At 45.2% G+C, this 19,489-nt stretch overlaps 1 protein-coding gene across 4 annotated transcripts in view; it reads right to left on the reverse strand.

Annotated features, from left to right (window-relative positions):
* The window catches only part of LRCH3 (leucine rich repeats and calponin homology domain containing 3), a 51,754-nt gene extending 32,504 nt beyond the window's left edge, over positions 1-19,250 (reverse strand). For all 4 annotated transcript variants that reach the window (XM_042878100.1, XM_042878098.1, XM_042878099.1 and 1 more), the window contains exons 1-5: positions 19,013-19,250; positions 1,982-2,126; positions 927-1,053; positions 487-592; positions 177-313 (exon numbers count right to left, since the gene is read on the reverse strand). In XM_042878100.1, coding sequence (XP_042734034.1) covers positions 177-313; positions 487-592; positions 927-1,053; positions 1,982-2,126; positions 19,013-19,250 — 753 coding nt within the window. The remainder of the gene's footprint in view (positions 1-176; positions 314-486; positions 593-926; positions 1,054-1,981; positions 2,127-19,012) is intronic.
* Between the last annotated feature and the right edge of the window lie 239 nt (positions 19,251-19,489).

The raw sequence follows: 19,489 nt of genomic DNA on the forward strand, positions 1-19,489 counted from the left end.
GGATAAATTAAAGAAAAATTGATTTTTCAAGCCGTGCTGAATATTTAACACTTTCAGAAAATACAAGTTATTTAAAGTTCCCTTGCTCTTAAGTAAAGGTTCTAATACGATCCCTCAGCTTTTTGTTCCACCCTTTTTAATTAAAGTAGTCATGTGAATTCCCAACCGCAGTTTACCTGTGCAGGGGGTGACTGGAGAGGGTTGTTCTCTAACATGATGGTTTGCAGATGTCTGAGGTTCCTATAACAAACTGGGATTGTTGTTATTTTATTGCAGGAGAAATCTAATCGAATCAAAGGCAACTCGGCAAGCTCTGGAAGAAGAAGATATGAGTTTAATTTAGATTTAAAAGTATATAAAATTCCATGTATCTATTTTACAAATAATTAAATGCAACTGCTGCTGGTACTCACAGCAATAAAAAGGCATTAAAAATAAAGGAGCACTTCAAGTTTCAGCTGCTACAACCAACAGTGTTATTCTCACCTTCAGGTAAACGCACCAAATGATTCCTTCTGACATTGAGGTCCCGTAGGGATTCCAAACTGCCAATCTGCGGAGGTATGGTCTGAATTTCGTTACAGCTCACATCCTACACAGCACGAGCAAAGAGTCAGTGCCCTGCACACGGACAGAGGGAGATACTACAGCAGATACAAACCCTTCTTAGGCCAAAAGCAGATTTAAGCTGCTAGCGCACACCAGTGACTGGTTTACCATCACAAAGCTCTCAGCAGAATGAGAGACAGAATATTCATCACGCACATCCCCAGAGAGCAGCTTAATTACTGAGCAGTTTTTATCAGATTATCTGAAGCACATCTGAACCTCTTAATTAAATCAATTTAATTTGATGCGTTTAACTTAATTAAATCCCTTAAGTTAAAGATTAAGTAGTGATTGTTAAAAAATAACTGTATACTCACGAGCTCCGTCAGCTGTCTGAGCTGCCCAATTTCTTCAGGTATGGAAACCAGCTTATTATTACTTGCTATCAGAACCTTTAGTGGGAGACTACAGAGGTGTACTGGCAACGTTGAAAGCTGGTTTCGACTTTTTGGACAGAAAGAAAATCAGATCATCAGAAGCGTCATGAGAAGTCACCTCTCGTCTTCCCACACAAAAAGCACGCGCTGTTTTGTTTATCAACTCAGTTTCTGTATAATTACTGTAAAATTACTTCCACAAAGTCTTTACAGCTCCTTGAAGCAGCACTGCTTTATGTGTCTGTGTCTGAGCACGCTCTGAATATCAAGTACCAAGCACGTCCTGATGCTTCTGAACTCAGTGTTGGGGAACAGGACATTTCTGGGCGCTGCTGACAACTCACCACCCAAAAGCCAGCAAAGAGGCAGCGCTGCAGGTGAGTGCATACAAAGTGCCACAGAGAAAGTCACTAGATACTCAATCAAAAATACACTTGAAATATTCAGTAAGTCACGTGGATCGAGAATTTCAGTACGATGAACTTGGCTGCTCCAAAATCCAATCGGTACCTTTCACAACAGACTGCTATTAAAGCAAATAGGAGGTCATATGATGAGACTGCGACCTCAGATGAGAATCATGCAGGATAAGAATGGATTATAAAGGGAAAACAACTCTCCTTCAAAACAAAACACAGCAAAGAGCTGTTATATTCCATCAGCACTCAGGTGCCCAGATCCGAATTTCACGGACCATCCAACAACAATATCCTCTTTCATGGGAAACCAGGCATACTAACTGAAAACTACTGGAACTTTCTCTGTGAGTACCTTACACTGGAATTAGCTTCCTTCCTTATACTTCACTTCTACCAGTTGCTGCTGAATCCTTATGCTCCCTAACCCATCCAAGCGGGCGTTCAGACTGCTTTGTTTCAAATCCACACAATATAACAGGGAGATGATGACACAGCGTCCATTATTCGTGGAAGCACTCGAATTTAAAAACCTAGGCTACCAAGATGCTGAAGCAAAATTTTTAAGGCAATCATTACCTGATGTTTAGAAACGTTAAGGACTGTAAGTTCAAAACAGCCTCTGGGATGTATCGAATGCAGTTCTGGTACAAATTAAGGCTCTCGAGGGAGACGAAGTGACATGCTTCTGCGGGAAGCTCTGACAGTCTGTTCCGTGACAAATCTGAAGGGGAAGAAAAAAGACCCTTTCTGAGAAGCTATCTTCAACTTCCTGAGGGCAGGTATTATCTGCATGTTCTCCATCACATCGTGGCAAGCACTGGACAGGATTCCATTCTGCCATCCTACCTGCAAAATTTTCAAGATTATGAAGTGATTCTCATTTCACAAGGGAAATAAATCAACATATTTCAAAACCTGATAGTGACAGTGAGAGAGGCAGATGCAACATTCCTCTCATAGCCATGCTTTCACATCCCAAACTGCCTGAAGCTTAAAGGAGCTAGTTCAGAACGCCGAGAGCCCAGCTTCAGATCTCTGTTCCATGATCATCCTCACATTATGGATTTACAGATATGTTTTTTTTTAATCACTGGTATAGAGCAAGTGCTGCTGTAATGGAGAAAATAATTTTTCTTTAATCAAACTGAAACTAAATGAGGTTTCAACCAAAGACCACAAGCACTCTCCCCCCAGCCTCCTGTTAGTGCTCCGTTGCCTGGAAATCTCAGCTTCTAATCTCTAGTCCAAAATACACAGCGTAGTGTGCACAGTGCATGCTTCCACGCAGCACCAACACGCTCTCTGTAACACGGAGAGGGCATCCCCTGCTTTGCACAGATCCCACCTGAACCCTGCCATCTAACCATGCAATGCAAGGATTTCAATCTCCAGTCTTTCCTGGCTGCAGAGAAATGCTCACTGTGAGCAGCAAGATTTGCTATTTCTTTGTGATCCAACATTTCCTGCTGAGCAAGACAAACTTTAATCAAAACTACCACCAAATGTGGCAGTTCTCTGGCAGAGGAGGCACAAAGAAAAGCACTGCACTGTTTTGGAAAAGGTTTAACCACAAACATGATAAATCTCTGGTGCTTTTTCTTTCACTTCATCATACCAAAGAATGCTTGAGACCGAGTGTTTACATGCTGGTCTGTTGTCTGGACTCCCACAGCATGCGAGTGCTGGACACCAACCACGATTCAGTATTTCTTGAGAAATGACTTTGCAAAATAACACACCAAAGCCATCAGCAGCAATGACCGAGCTCTGCCAGCCTCCCCTCAACGCAATGGGACCAGACTCGAGGTTGGGAAAAGCAGTCATTGCACTTTGCTCTGTTCTCTTTCTCACCTTCTTCCTAAAAACACCTGAGCGAAAGGAACAGCTCTAACAAAAGCAGGAAAGAAGTGGCACAGAATCCCAGCAGCCCAGCAGTGCCGTACACCTGCAGTACAGCAGCACTCGCTGCTTTTCCAAAGCAGAAAGTGGAAGCGAGGTAAATCAAAAGCACCTGGTTCAATGTGTACAAACCCTCGTTACCTGACAGAGCACGAAGTGCAGACAGCAAGCATGCTAATTTTCCCCCCTCAAAAGCACAAATGCTGAATTTTACTGGGACTAAATATACGAGTGAAATACAGATAACTGTAACTTGAAGTGATTCTTTGTGTTCAGCTTTCATGGGTTAAAGCAACCATTAACAGAAATCTGCTTAAAAAAGAAAGAAAGAAAGAAAGAAAGAAAAAGGCACTCCTAGCCTGCTAAAAATGGATGTGTTTCCTTGAAGGCAAGACCATGAGGAATTTTGGCAAAGGGAGAGCATTCTTTGGAACGAAGCTCTCAGTGAGAGACGAGAAAGAAGAGTGTGCCACAGCATGGGGATGGTGGGCCCTGTGCTGAGCCCAGCTGCAGGTGTGGCAGCAGGGATGGATGCAGGGGGGCTGGTGGCTGCTGCCCCATGTGAGCCCAGCTGAGATGGCTTCTGCTGGAGGGCAACAACATTCCTCTTTTCCCTGACACTACCAAGCATGTGTTTTAACTTACAAGTACTCTCATGGTTTTCCTTTTATACTAGAAGAATGCAAGATTTATTAGCCTACAGAGAAAATATATTTTAATATAAATAATTACAGCGGCCAACCAATGACTGGGACTAACAGCTAGAAAAAAGGTGGAATCAACCACCTGAGGAGGACAAAGGATGGCTGTTCAAGAGCAACGTTCACAACCTGGGATCCCCATCAGCAGGGATGTGTTTACACACACAAACTCCATGGTCCCCCAGCAATAACAAGAAGGCTGTTCCCCCCAGCAGCTTCAAACAAAGCAATGAAGCAGTTGATGTAACCTGACAGACACGGAAAGCAGCCCACACGACCAGCTCCTTTATAAGTGCTGCTCCCTGGAAATAGACTGTGTTTGTTATGGGCATCTTTAGGTAATGTCACCAAGCAGAAATCTGGAGAGACTTCGTGACATCCTCTGACAGCTCAGTTATGACATTTAGAACCAACACTACCAGAACCATCATTTGCATTTCTAAGTGCATTCAAAGCACACTGTTATCCAAACATTAACTTTGCTTTTTGGTGCTTGCCATTCAATCTACTAACCAAATAAATACATGCGTGTTGATCCTGTTTTCATGGACTGATGTCCCACTTCTGGAACTTCTCAGAACTTGAAAGGAAAACCCAAGAGTAGTAATTGAAACCCTACTGATTTAAAGGAAAGATACCCATAAAACGACTTAAAATGAATGAAATGAAAGCGCAGCCTCAAATAGATGAACCACTGGTGTTATTGCAATGACATTTTCTTGTGCAAGGAGACTAAAAAACACCGTAAGAATACCTCTTGTACACAGTGCTGAGACTTGGTAGTCTCTCTGCTCACTGCCTGGGAATATTTTCCTTTTCAAGCATTGGAAACACTGGAATCCTCAGAGCTTCATTGCACACTCGGCGGATTTCCTGCCACAGGGGTGATTTTACCTCTTCCTGCTGTGATGCAACACCAGTGCTTTCATCACCCTAATTTCAAACAAACCTCAGAAATGTCATCTCACGACTTTACCATCTACCTGCTAATCCTGCCAAACCTCAACTCTTCCCAGCTGTTTTCCTATGCATCTTAAGACATACCTCTTGAGGTCCTGTTAAGTCAGGGCAAAAGAAGGTGCCACTTACTGAACAGAGATGAGGCTGCTCCATCTGCGTTGTCAGTGCAACAGCACCACTGTCCAGGCACAACAAACAGTATTCTCACCCTGGCTATTTTTCTAGTCCTACGATGAAATACAGTCCCCAACTTCTAGCATCAATTTCCAACATAAAATAGACGATGGAAACTGCAGAACACCACCAGAACGCAGTTGTCTGTGTGTGATTACTGGCAAACAGACACAAGTGAGAGGCTCTAATCCCCGCAGGGAACTGAGACTTCCCAATATCAACACACTTCGGCTGCTTCTCCTCTAGCTGTGGCTCTGCAGCAGGCCAATCAGTAGCCTAGACAAACCAAGCTGATGTCAGGCCTTATTTATTTCTGCTTCAACACACACTGTGGCTTCGCAGTCAGCCAATCTAACCCAGCACTGTGACAGGAGGGAAGCATTCCTCATTGGCCACGCGTTATCATCCCCTCTGCCGTGCCAGCGCTGCTGATGGTACAACCACACAGCCAGTTGGATCTCATTACCGTGAGCAAATCCTGTGAAAAAACCAAAGCCACAAATAGATTCAGCCCTTCTGAGGCACGATCTGATTCATGGTGCTGCTGTGTAAGCTCTAACACATCAATACCAGGGAGATGATGAGACCGTGTGGCTGCACGTGCAGGGAAGAGAGAGACCACGACTGGTGGCAGCCCCAGGATCAGACCAGCTGGCTTATGGTAACCACAGATGTGCACTTCTCTGGTTCTTCACTACATGAGCTACTAACAAACTTGAGCTTCAGAGTAACCAGGACAGGGCAGGGTCCAGGGATCCATTCCCAAGGTTTCTCCTTACTATACGTACTTGTTGACACTGCGCAGTATTTTAAGGAAGGCACGTGGTGGAGCAAATCGAGAACTTCAGGAATGAGATGCCACTGCTTCTCAGATGAGAAGGGAGAAGAATTCGGAGACTTTAGATGAGAACCATGCTGAAGGAAGTCAGATGAGCCAGCAGCTGGGCCTTATGACCATCAGCAGACAAGAGGACAGAGTACAGGCAGAACACAAACTGTGGCTGTACGTGCTGCTACAGCACTGGAGGTGTAGGCCTGCACATCCATGCTTGAAAATAAGGATTAATTCTAACCCCTTCCTATGCAGTTGGATGTTTATAAAGCTTTTACATACACTCTGCTTACAACACATTTTTACCCTCCACTCCCTTGTGATCCCCTATCTTCCAGTAACTTCACTCAATTTCCTCACCAATTCAGGCACCCAGCCAACAGAACAGTCACGCTTCTGTTTTACACAACCCTAAAATATCAAGTCAAGCAAACAAATATAAGTGAAAGTAGCAATGCAATGTTGCAAGATATCTAACACTGAGGAAATGAACCAGGGTCTCCAGGTCACCAAATCCTGTTAAATTGGGGAAGTTCTGTTCATTGCTAGCTAGCTGCATTGCAGATTCTTCTTTTTGCATAATATATATAAACACACAGTATTTATTTGCAGGAAAAGCAGCCTTTGGACTATGCCTACAAAGCTGGTAAGGCAGCGCACACTCCCTCACTGATAAACCTGGATCAAAGGAGGCTCATTCGGCTTGACTCAAACCTACTCCCCATTGACTTTATCTGAAAGAAAGAAAGAAAAGCCACCTGTGCGGCCAGCCTTTCATGCTATTCTAACCAGAACAGTATAAAATGGTATCTGAAAGCCTTGGAAATGCTCGCTCTGGGATCCACTTACACTGGTGTTAAACTATCACTTCTTTGGACACTCCTCACTTCGCTGTAAGCTACTGATTCTGCAATGCTTGCTTGAGCATTTCCCAATGCACATCATGCAAGAACGCAGTCAAGTTAGTTCAGACTATTTTTGTGCTGCTTAAACTGTTCTTGTAAGTGTTGCCTGAAGCTGACTTGGGAGGATCTACCTGAACTCTGCATCTCCAACGGAACCACGAGGTCAGCAGCTCTTGTCTGCGCACTGCCAAGCAGGCAGGAGCCCTGCCTTTGTGACGAAGCTTGGAAGGTGGAACAAAGAAAGTGACTTTGGGAAAAAGAAGTGTTTAATAGAAATTATCTAAGCAGACATGACTTGGAATCACATTAAAGTTCTCATTACTTACACATTCTATTTTCTTTTTCACATCAGGAGTAAAACGTCTTCACTAAAAAAGGAGACCAAGCTCATGCTGCAAACGCTTTGCTGCAATACCACACTACTTAGAGACACTATACGCTTCAGATTCAGGCCCTCAGCCCAGCACACACAGCATGAAATACAGCTTTCCTTCTCTATTTCCTCCCTGTACTTTCTTTAATTTAAGAGATCAGGTTATTTGTTTGTTTTTAATTGCTACTGTCCTCGTATCTCAGTAAGCTGTATTGGAAGCATACTCCAACAGAGGACAGAACCACCTCCACAACAGGTGGCTAAGATAGCCCTGCAATGGGAAGGCTTTTGCTTCTTACCAGAGAAAAGGTTTTGCCTTCTATATAGCAACTTTTCATTTCCTTACCTCTGTAAGTCTAAAGAAGCACATTTTTTCATGGTCCAGAGACCTGTCAGTAACCACACAGAGGGCTTCTAGGTCTTCATGCACATCATCATCTCCTTCTGTTTCACTTCTCCCCCTTTTCCATTTATCCCATGCAGCATGCAGTCTGTACATATGGCATTGCACACACAAGCTGTTATTTAAAACAGAAAAGATCCCTGCCAAGAAACTATATTGCACATATGGCTTTTCCAGGGAAAAGAAGGACACAACCAACATATGATAAATATTAGCTCCCACAGTTCATGATTAGACCGTGGTATCTAGCATGGTATCTAGTGTCTATTGTATAAAATGCACAGACAACACTCATTTATTCAGAGACAGGGGCAAGGGGGCAAAGCTTGTGGATAAAGCAAACCCACAGATTAATACAAACCATAATGCAGATGATATAAAGTAAGTAATGGTCCTGCTGACAGGAGAGCAGCAGGCCCTGCTATGCAGTGCTGACCCAGCCCAGCCCTCAGGCAGTGCTGTTCTGGACCTGGTGGTCCATCAGCCAGCTGCTGCACAACAGTGCATCTCAGATCACTCTGCACGTTCCCCTTATATTCCAGCTGACTGGTAGGAATACACTTTACCTCTTTTTTTTTTTTTTTTTTCTTCCCCTGCAGACAATGTAAATCGAACGATACATCAAAGTCAGCAAAAGGTGGAGAGTGCACAACGAAAGAAGTTTTAGCTACAAATGCATTTATGCCTTCTGTGGAGAATCAGAAACAATCCAGCTCAAACCTGAACTGAAAACCTCATAGGTCTTAAAAAAACAAGAGTAATTTTGATTAAAAAAGCCAATTATTTTCAGAGAAAGCCAAGCACTTCTATAAAACGTTATGCCTGTTGTTATGCATTTCTGCAAAGCTCTTTATAGAGTGCCTCCATGTTTATGGTATGTAGCTCCATCACATTATGCTGTAAGGTCACTAAACATGCCTTCTACCACTGCAGACACTGCTCTGCCTTCAGCAGGATGGTATTTCATTGAGGAGGAAAGTCAATAAAGCCCTAACAGTCAAAAGTCCTGTGTTCTTTTAATGACTCCTTGAGGCCATCTCTCATGCTGACATCATTCCTAACAAAAAAAGCCTGTTATGCTTTACACAAGCAGTGCTGCAATGTTCAATAGGACAATTATAGCCAGAATTCCTGAAAAGGAGCTGGAGACTTACCAAGTCATCTGCATGATACGAGCCATCTCCAAGTCAAGAAATTAAACAAGGGTACAGGATACGTATGGAAAGCATCCTGTATCAGAGAGAGCAGCCAAACGGGGGGATAAGTGACAGCAATTGTCAAAACATACGTTCATGATATAAAATACATTTTGAATCTGGAAGCCATAAAAGTCACCTTCTGTTGAAAACACATCACAGAGGCATTCGTAAAGATCAAGGATCGCAGAATTGGTGGTCACCATTTCATACACCACTATCTGAAAGGCCAAACGTGCTGAAAAAAAAGCAGCAAGGCAATCAAAATGAACGTTACCATCTCACATTAATATTCTGAATCAACTTGCGCATGACTTTTCCCCAAAAAATCAAGCCTCATGAATCTCTTGCAGCAAAGATGACCAAGCAGTCTGACTACAACTGAAAAGAAGTTTTTCAAAACGAAACCCCAACCAATCCCAGCTTAACGGCCCACTTCTTTCCTATGAGTCAACCATGCAAATTACTCTCAAGCTGCAGCAGTCACTGCTGTTTTTGGCTGGTCCACATGGAAGGGGTGCCTCCCTCTGAAAGGCTGCAGGCAGCTCTGTATGTGTGACAGCTGCACACACAGCAGCTCTGTACTGAAGCAGGAGGAAGAGAACGAAAGCTTCTTGTTGAAAACTCTTGGTAAAGTCTGAGCACAGTGCACAGCAACAAGAGTTCCACTTCCACAGAGCACCTCTGCTGCCTTTCATAAGGAGGTCTCTAACATTGTGACTTCTATAGCTCAGCCTATGCACAAAGACGTGAGAGAAAAAAGAAAGCATTCGTTCACAAATATAAGAAACCCAACAGCAGCCAGGGGAGGTGTGAAGCACGTAACTCATCTTTCCCCACCCCCAACCCACTTACAGCATCTTTGGGCCCAAAAGGAATACCCAACTAAACAAACCAACCCAAAAATAAAGGAATTTTAAAGCAAACAGCACATAGAAGCTTTGAAAATAGAGCTAGAGTGAAAGATACACAGTCCACGTGCATAGCAAGGAGAATGCCAATGAATCACGCGGGAGAGGTTACACATTTTCACTAATTGGCCACACCATACAATTTGGTTTTTTAATTTAAGAAAATACACGACAAAAACAGCACATTAAGTGATTAATTTAGCTTCAGTATAAATGTGGAAGTGATCAGCAACAAGAAAGCTGCGTCGGTAGGAAAATGTGAGTCAAGCAGAGAACATTAAGTTTACACACAAATTGTGCTGAGGCGTTAGCAATGATGGTGGCCCTGCAACAGCAGTACCTGTCCTACCCTGAAAATAACACTGATCTCTTGGAGCATAACTATAAAGTCACAAAGTATCCCAAGGCTGCATTTCTGTGTTTCTACTGCCTGTACTTCTAACAGAAGCAAAGCAAAACTCCCCAGACCGCAAGAGAAGTTTGTGAAGGGCACCACCATAGAATTTGTTGGGAAATACCACCATTTTAGTTCACCGTGCGTACCGCCTGATAATATCTGACATTCCTCACAAGCAGTAAGTTCTCCATCCCTATGAAACTGCAGCGACAGCCAAAGAAGAAATACCACGTAAGAGAAACAGGGAGCACAGAAACACACGATGCCATTTGCATTTTGAACTCCATTCATCTTCTCATCTCTGATGACACTGCGTGTCAGAGGTAGGCTGACTGCTCTGTGAACTGAGGTCTCATTCTCTGCTTATGAAGAAGGGTGTTTTCAGCTTTAAAACTGTTAGCATGCCCAGTTCCTCCTGTGTGCTGCCTATCCCTGCACAACATGTGATTTTAGGAGATTACATCATTTAGTCATGCTGTTTTCAAATCAAGTTGCGTGGAAAGAAAACACAGCAGCATATAAAACGCTTTCAAACAAATTAATACTCGTGCACCACCAAACTGCAGATGAAACAAAACCCAAATCCCACACGTAAGACAGATGGCTTACCATTTCTACTTTTCCTCTCGGCTCATGGGGCACAAACTGTGCTCTCTCACTTTAAAACGACGTGGCTGCCTGTGAAGTCCAGCTGCACAGCTCCATGCACACCTCACACAGCACAGCACAGGGTACACTGCACAAACGGTGCAGGAAAAGCAAGGTGCAAAGAAATGGGAGATGTGGTGACAGAAGGGCCATTCTATCATTACGGTCAAAAACAGCGTTGAAATGTAACAGCCAATAATAAGAAGCATCATCTATTTGACATATTAATACATTTTCTTCCAATACGATTATAACATAGACCAAACTGCCTCTCCTTGAGAAACACAAAAGTATAAACTGCTTCTCCATGTGTGCAGCAGTCGTTGGCCAGGCCAAGCTACAGAGCCTCTGCTTCATGCACTGCATCGCATCAGTGCCCTGCAAGAGCAAAGAGCAGCTCTCGAGATTCCAGTCAGCCTTTTGTATTTATTTGCTCTTGTAATCCCCGAGGTCCTGAGCAGTTGTCAGGTATCAGATGCGTTGCTGGTTACTACTGAGAAAGCTCCAGAGACATGTGTTGTGGTCACTCATCAGAAAAGGAAATCCCACCCCCCTGCCTGAGGATACAATGCTGTTTAATTTATACCAGAACCTGCATGAACAGCTTGCAATGAGTGCTTCTAAAAAGTCCCTGTATTTCCATCTATTGCATATTCAATGTGGTCAAAACTTGAAAAGAACTGCATCACGTTGAAAGGATGCAGTCAGATTGAGAAATACAAGCCCAGAACCACAGAATGGTTTGGATGAGACCTCAAAGCCCACCCAGCCCCACTCCCTGCCCTTGGCTGGCTGTCCCACCATCTTAGGCTGCCCAAGGCTATCCAGCAGGCCTTGGTGCTTCCAGGGATGGGGCAGCAGTGCCAGCATCTGACTGCTCTCTGAGTAAAGAATTTCTTCCTATCACCTAACCTAATCTCCTCTCTCATGGTTTAAAGATGTTACCCCTTGCTCTATCACTACACTCCCTGCTGAAGAGTCCCTCCCCACCTTTCCTGTTGGGCCCTTCAAGTACTGAAACCTCCTGCAGTACCAACTTGCTCAGCCTGTCCCCATAGCAGAGGTGCTCCTGCCCTCTGAGCATCCCCATGGCCTCCCTTGGACCCACTCCAGCAGCTCCACGTCCTTCTTGAACAAATTAAAAGAGGAACTTTTAATTTAAGCGCATATTTGTAAAAGCAAAGATGGCAGGTGCTTAAAGGACAACATCTGTCACATATTTCACATCCAAATAACGTGCACTAGAAGCACGTGGACAAAGAAGTACCACTTCCAGTGCACCTTACCTCACTCAAATGCTATCTACACACGAATTATTCAATAACAGGGAAAAGAATAAGACAGTATTGTCAAGGAGAACAGCAACTACAGGGCAGACCGAGCAGTAGCAGCTCACGTGAAAGAGTGGAATAAAGCATTCTCCATGCAAAACACCCTCCAGCACCCGCAGAACAAGCAGGCAGTACGTAACCACCAGTGAAGTCTGGGGAAAGCTTCTGGACTTTTCTTCATACCGCATAACTTTTAATGGCAATTATAACAATCTCCTGACACAGGCATCACTAAATGATGTGACAGGATTTGCACAACAGCAGAGTCATAAAATATAAAATGCTTGCCTATTCTGCAACACATTTATAGCTCCAGCAATCAGCCTGCTTCTTTAGCAGAGACGGCTTCCAAACATCTTTTCTGGTTTTTAATACCCTACTAAGCAAAAATCCACCTGCCCCTTGGCAAGGTAGAAGAATAAAGGCGAGTAGCAGATATTTTATGGCCCATAACCACATTCAGTTATTGCCCTTTACAAAAACATTTATTCCATAGCTGAGCTAGGAGTCAATGCAGTGACAAGCACATAATTGTACTGCCATTACTGTGCTCAGTGACTCTTTTATTCCTGCAGAACAGCGTGTATGACACCAACCCAGTGGCCAATAGAAGCCTTGGGCTGTGTGACTGAATGAAGAGGTAAATTACAAGGCCATACATAATAGTAATAATGAATTAAGCAGGTTTAAATTACTACTTGTCTCATCAGCATCCTAAAATTAATGGTCTCATTGGATATAAAAGGAATTTTCTACTAAATGTTAAGAAATAGATTACTCATCTTTACCACGGTAACAGCCCAGATAAGAAGAACGTAGATGGCAATGTGTGAGCCATTTGAGATAGGTTAAAAAGGAAAGAAAAAGAGGCTCTGAGGCAGAAGCTGGGCTCAAGCAGACAAAAAACATGAAAAGGGGACAGAAGAGACAATGGCACGCTGCTGGGGACAGGCCACAAACACAGGGAGGAAGCCCAGGCTGCCCCAGCTACAGAGATTACAGGGAACAGCAGTGTTTGAAACCTTTCCAGCAGCAGGGAGCACCAACCAGAGCCCAAGGCAACAGCAGCATTCCTATATTCACAGCTGAGTTTCATGAATACCCAGAATAAAGAGAGTAAAATGCACGCAGTCTGTCGAGCAGTGGGGAAAACAATAGATGCTCATTTAATCCTACAGGCCTCCGCAAAGAGCAGGCTTTGCTATGTTCCAAGGGTCAACACCTGGGCTGCACTGCAAGAGGGATTTGCTGGGTGTATCCTCACGCTGGAGTGCTTCGCCTACATATAGAGTGCTGCGACTGCACTGCTCTGAGTTCCAAATCAATGACATTACCAGCTGGCAAAGAACAAAGGCTCTCCTCGCTCCAAAGAGCCTCCTGCACTCTGTCACTAAAAGGTTTACAGCACGGGGTTTGAGCCGTGTGATGCAGAGGGGGAGGTCAGCCCAGGGCTTCAGCTGCGTGCACCGCTGCTGTTCTGCAGAACGCCGTTGGAAACCGCACCACCCATTAGGAAAGAGAGAAGAGCCCTTGAATTGAGTTAGAGCCTTTTCCTTAGCTACTGTGCGATGTTATTTTGAACACGTGCCATATAATTTGTGTTGTTTGTTGTAACTAATTCTTTACTGCTGGTTCTTATACTTGAGAAACTAGTCTCATTTAGCCTTTCAGCCCTGCCTGCTGATGGCAATGCGGCAAGCAGCCCCAGGGCCTGTCCAACCGCACAGCAGCTCAACTCTTACCTGTCCTTTGTGCGACTGCAGAACTCGATACATCCACCTCTCATCGAATGGCCTGGGGTGAAAAGGACCACAACGATCATCTAGTTTCAACCCCCTGCTGTGTGTGCTGTGTGCAGGGTCACCAACCAGCAGACCAGGCTGTCCAGAGCCACATCCAGCGTGGCCTTGAATGCCTCCAGGGATGGGGCATCACAGCCTCCTTGGGCAACCTGTCCCAGTGCCTCACCACCCTCTGGGTGTGAAGCACTTCCTCCTAAAATAGAGGAAGTCTTTCACGCAGAATCTCTCACCCCTCTCCACTTCTTACACAGCTACAGTTGTACTCAAAAATAATTAAGACTGTGCACGCAGATTAGTACTTATTAAAAAAAAAGATCTGATTAAGATTGAGGTGGGGAAGTGGAACGCTATGGAGAAGTAACTAAAAGCATATGTAACTCTGAGCACCACTTAGAAGGGTTTATTGGTAGTAAAAGTTGGACTGTGGGATTCCTTTATTTTTATTTTCCTAAATCAACTCATTGAAATAAGGATGTTCCAAGTGTCATGTAATATTTTTATTGCAACAAGGCTCAGAAACTACAAGCTCCATTTTCCCAGCTTCTGTAAAACACAAAGCAAAAAGACCACCTGAGCACCAAGAAGCTGTGAGCAGCACTGCAAGCCTCAGCCTCCATCAAAACTCAACACAAAGTATTAAACAACCACAGTCAGCTTCTCTCCACATTTAAAAGGTAACAAAAAAAGCAAGACCTGGATTTATCAAAGCACCATGCTCGAGTTTAACCCTATTATCCCTAGGAACTGCTGGTATTTATGCATGGGACACACACATGATCCAGACCATCCAGTAACAGAAGTGTTAACAGGAAAGAAACCAAATGAGAGCAATGGTCAAATTATGAAGCACAGTTAGGAGATAAAACCAAAAAATGCAGCTGCCTACAACTAAAGAGCACTGCTCACTAAGTCACACAGTCTGGGGACAGCATCATCGTCCCTCCTCCTCTCCAGGCATGCACGGAACCACTGCACAGCGCATTTCCACGTGGGTTTTGGTAAGGGTGGAGGCAAGTCTGTGTACCTGAGAACAGCTCTGAACTATTCTAATGAAACATTAAGCTTCTGTGTTTAATACTGAAACTACAGAGATCACTGCACTGTAAGCCCTGCAGTCAGACATCCCATTACCTGAGCAGAGGGCCGCCTTCACTCCTCTCCAAGTCACCCCAAAAACCATGATGAATTTCATTCAAGGTACAGCAACCCAGAAGAGTTTTGTTCAAACAGTCATTAAATTTTAGCATGGTTCAGCCTTTGCTGTTGTGGCTTTTCTGAACAAATGTTTGGGAAACACAGGCAGTGCTGTAGAGCCACAACGCACTTCTCAATCCATTTGATGTTCATCGAGTAACTGCAGCTGAACTTCTGGCAAGAACAAGGATACCAGAGAGACCTCTTAGTGCAGAATGCTCATACGGCCACTGTAGTCTAAATAAACGCACACAAGCACTGAGCATACAGAAATTTTACTGAGAGTACATTTGGCTTCTACAGTTTCTGTGAAGAGCTGCTATAAAGGGAACCACAGATACCTTAATGGCAAAGTCATTCAACAGGCAGCAGTAGGCAGTTTATTTTCTTCCTTTTCAGAGCCCTTTTTCACTATTAGCATCTTCCAGAAGCAAGACATAGTGCTCAGCACATAATTACCTCACTAGTCCATTGCCATGTCATTTCTTATATCACATAAACCCATACATCCCCATTTTCTCCTTAAAAAATGGAGACAGCGAGTGGTTTAGGTAATTACAGCTGTCATGGTGGGTCTGACAAATCGTTCCTCTGCTCAATATATGCTTCAGGCCACTGGGAAGGCTGTCAAACAATGACATCAGAGTCTGCATTACAACTGGCAAAACGCAACTCCGTTTCCTTTCAAATCTAACTCGGATGGTTTACAGCCACTTCTTTTCCTATTCCACAGTTGAAAACGAGAGTGGAATGAACAAACGGGTCATAATTCAATCCAGATAAAATGGGGATGGATAACGGCTGTTAAATGAAGGAGCTTGAACCAAAGAGACACACATCCCTGCCTTGCTAACGAAGTTTCCTCATTATTCATCATCAGTGGGATTTGTAATCTTGAGTCATTTCCTAAACCCCCGAGCGGTAAGGGATGAGCAGGAGGAACAGCTGCCTGCCCTCCTCAGTGCCCAGGTGACCATCACCACCACTCCCTGGGCACGAGCCATCCCACACGGACAGCAGACTGCTGCATCACACACACCACCAGCTGCCCTCCTGCTCACCCACCGCAGCCCATGGACCACCTCCAGCGTGATTCTAAGCTGCTTTTTCTCTCTTCTAATCCTTACCTCTTATGCGATCTTAACTCCAGCTTGAGTACGAAACAGCCAGGAACTCAGTATAAACTCCACTACCTGCCCTGAGCAGTGGTTCCAAATGCATGGGGCTTTGGCAGCTGGACGGCAGCAGCACCCAGAGGCAGCTGAGGCTGTGATATTTCCAGTAAAAAGCTCTGTGATTGAGGCCAGCGATTGCATGAGGATCCTGGTTTTCCCACTCCCACGTAACAAATCTTCTGTTTATTCCCTTACTGCAGCCAGGTGACAAGGAGGAGCTGCATGCAATTTGCCCTGAAAACTGTATAGAAACACCATGTAGGAAAAAAGCTCAGGTATTTATTCCTAGTATGCGCTAGAAATAAACACATCCTTTTAATAACTGGTATTTGTTACAGTTTGATTAAAATAAAAAACAGTAATTGCTTTCAGGATACTTGTTGAGCACAGCCCTCCTTCAGGACTCTCTTTTCAGTGTTTGTTCTTTAATTACTTTTAATTTCCTTCTCAGAGAGGTCTGACAAAGTATTAATGACAGAAAAAAAAACAGTCAATTAAAAATTACTGTTCTGCAGCAAAATATACTTTAGCAAATGTGAGGGTGTTAAAGCAGTACAGTAGGTTAGCACTTAAATAAACCCTTCCTTTCATATTTTGCTTTCAATCAGAAAGCAAAGCAGTACTGCCTGTCCTGAACTGTGTTCATCACATCCATTTTGTAGGTATTTTGGACTCTTAGCCACTAATGATCTCAGTGCAGTCCAGAGCCACCTGGAAAGCAGGTAAAACAAAGGAGGGGGGGGAATATAAGCTGCTTAAGTAAGGTTACATGAATTGGGGTTTGGTGGAGTAAATACCTCTGGAATCCCCATTCAAGTGAAACTATTTATTCTGTTAGCAAATAGAATTAGGAAATGAGTTTATGCAACAAGCAGCTACTGCAGCCTGAGCACTGCAGATAGCACAACCACCAACTCCTGGCCTAAGGAAGATCCCACGCCTTTCACAAGGATTTCCCATTTCAAAATGCGCTTTTTTGGGGCTGATATCTGATTGTGTCCTCACATCACCGACCTCAAAACCTGCACTGGGTACCCAGCTAACCCTGCTCCTCCTGCTGACCGCCTCAGTGGCTCAACTGTGCCAACACCTCCTTCCAGGCAAGCCTGTTGGTTCTGCTGAGGCTTGGGGCTACGCTGGGTGCCACTTTTAGCAGCGTAGTTGCATAAATGAGGGATGCGATTTGCTGCCACATCTTGAAGATGGAGGCAATAACAGCAACGTGCAATTATTTTTCTTACTGCAGGAATGGGAATGAGCTGTACCAGTACGACATGATTCATGCCAGAGAAGCGTCTATTCTGGCACATAAAATGGATCAAGATTTGAATATATATTCTTTCACCTTTGTTTTTACAGCTGTGAAGCAATTCCATTGATTTTTTGGGAAACATCAAACGTGCTTCAAGTCTTTGCAGCACAGCATGCAAGAAGGCACCAAGTCTCCAGTCTACGCTCCAGTGGGTTATTCTAGGTGTTTATTACACCCAGCACACATCTATGCTTGTTACAGTGCTATTTGTGGCTACCACCACGTAGCTGCGAGTTTCACAACACAAAGAAATCAATGCCGAGAAAGGTGTGGACTAAACCTGTACCTGAGCACCCAGCTGACAACTGAGGATAAGAAACGCCTGTGTGGAGTTTATTCATTGCCTCAGCCTTTTCCAAAGCAAAAAAGTCATTGAATAAACAGCACTGACAAAAAAAAAAACCAACAATAATAAAGTACACAACGTAGTTATCCACAGTGGTGTTAAAAGCTGACAATTCAAAAAGGATGTCCCCCCTCATTTAACAAGCTTTGCTTCTTACAACTTAGGAGCAGTTGTTGCTCTTGGTAAGGCTCACTGTGATAACAAGCAGACAAAAGTGTACGGCATGCACTGCCGCTTATTAGAATTTAATGCTTCTTGAACAACGACAATGCAAATATTCATCACAATAGATGGGAACCTTGGTGGAAACAAGAATTCCCACAAATTGTTTAAGAGTACAGTAAGTGAATGGCATTATAAACAAAAAGCCTCAATCTCCCACCAACGTATGGAGAATTCAGTGCAGATTAACCCCCTGTGCATCCATCTTGGAGATGCATTTGTGAAGAGCCCTTCAAAGCAGACAAACAGCAGTTTATACCCCGACAAGGAGCTATACGTTAGAGAGGCTCTCAAGTCAAACTCACCACGTTTGTCTCGAGGAGCTACAAACCCAAACCACGAACAGCAGAGCAGCAGCAGGTGCTCACAGCTCTGCCTTCAGCACACCTGGCAGCCGGCAGGGCAGGGTAAGGAGCAGGAGGTGCGTACAGGTACGTGCACACACACAGAGATGTCTACACACACAGATGTCTGCACACACGTACACCAAAACAAGAAGTTGGCTGGCAAAAACCACATCCGCGAGCAGAAGGCGCCGCAAAAAGCCTCTGTAAAACTCATCCTCGGAAACACCGAATGGGAGGCAGAACGGCCCAGCCTTACGGAGCGATCCCCGCCCTGCCGCCGGCAGACCCCAACGCGCCCCGGCGGAGCGCCGAGAAGGGCGGGGAGCGGAACCGCGCGGCGCAGCGGCTCGGGAGGTGGCACGGCATCGCTGATAGCGGGCACCGGGCACCCCGTGGCCCCACCGCGCCCCTCCACCCTCGGGGCCAGGCACGGCGCTGCGGGCGCTGTCCCTCCCGTCCCGTCCCGTCTCGTCTCTCACCGGCTCGGGTGGTGTCGCTGAGGTCGTGGTTGGCGGCGCTGGCCCGCGGGTAATCGCGCAGCTTCCTGCCGCTCAGGCTGAGCGTGCCGCTGGCCGCCGCTTCTTCCAAAGCTCGGTCTAAGGATCGGCTCCAGGAGCCGGGGCCCGCGGGACCGGCCGGAGGAGCACACGTCGCCGCGCTCCCCATCGGCATCGCGGCGGAGCCGCCCTCCGGCGCCGCCAGCACCGCGGCCGCCATTTCCCCCCTCGCAGCGCAGCCCCAGCCGCTCTCCGCCGCTCCGTTCGCGCGCCGCCGCGCAGGCGCAGGAGAACCCGCCGACTGGCGGCGAGAGCGCATGCGCGTGCCTTGACAGGGGGCGCGCGGCGCGCACGCGCGGCCGCAAGGCTCCCTCCGTCCCTTACCCGGCACCTGGCTAACAAACGGCGGAAAGCGGCCATTGCTTAGGGTTTTTTTGTCAGTTGTTTCGGTAATCCGGT

The sequence above is a fragment of the Lagopus leucura genome, unplaced genomic scaffold (genome assembly GCF_019238085.1).
Source record: "Lagopus leucura isolate 7727_CA_CO unplaced genomic scaffold, USGS_WTPT01 Super-Scaffold_100021, whole genome shotgun sequence".
NCBI classification, from domain to species: Eukaryota; Metazoa; Chordata; class Aves; order Galliformes; family Phasianidae; genus Lagopus; species Lagopus leucura.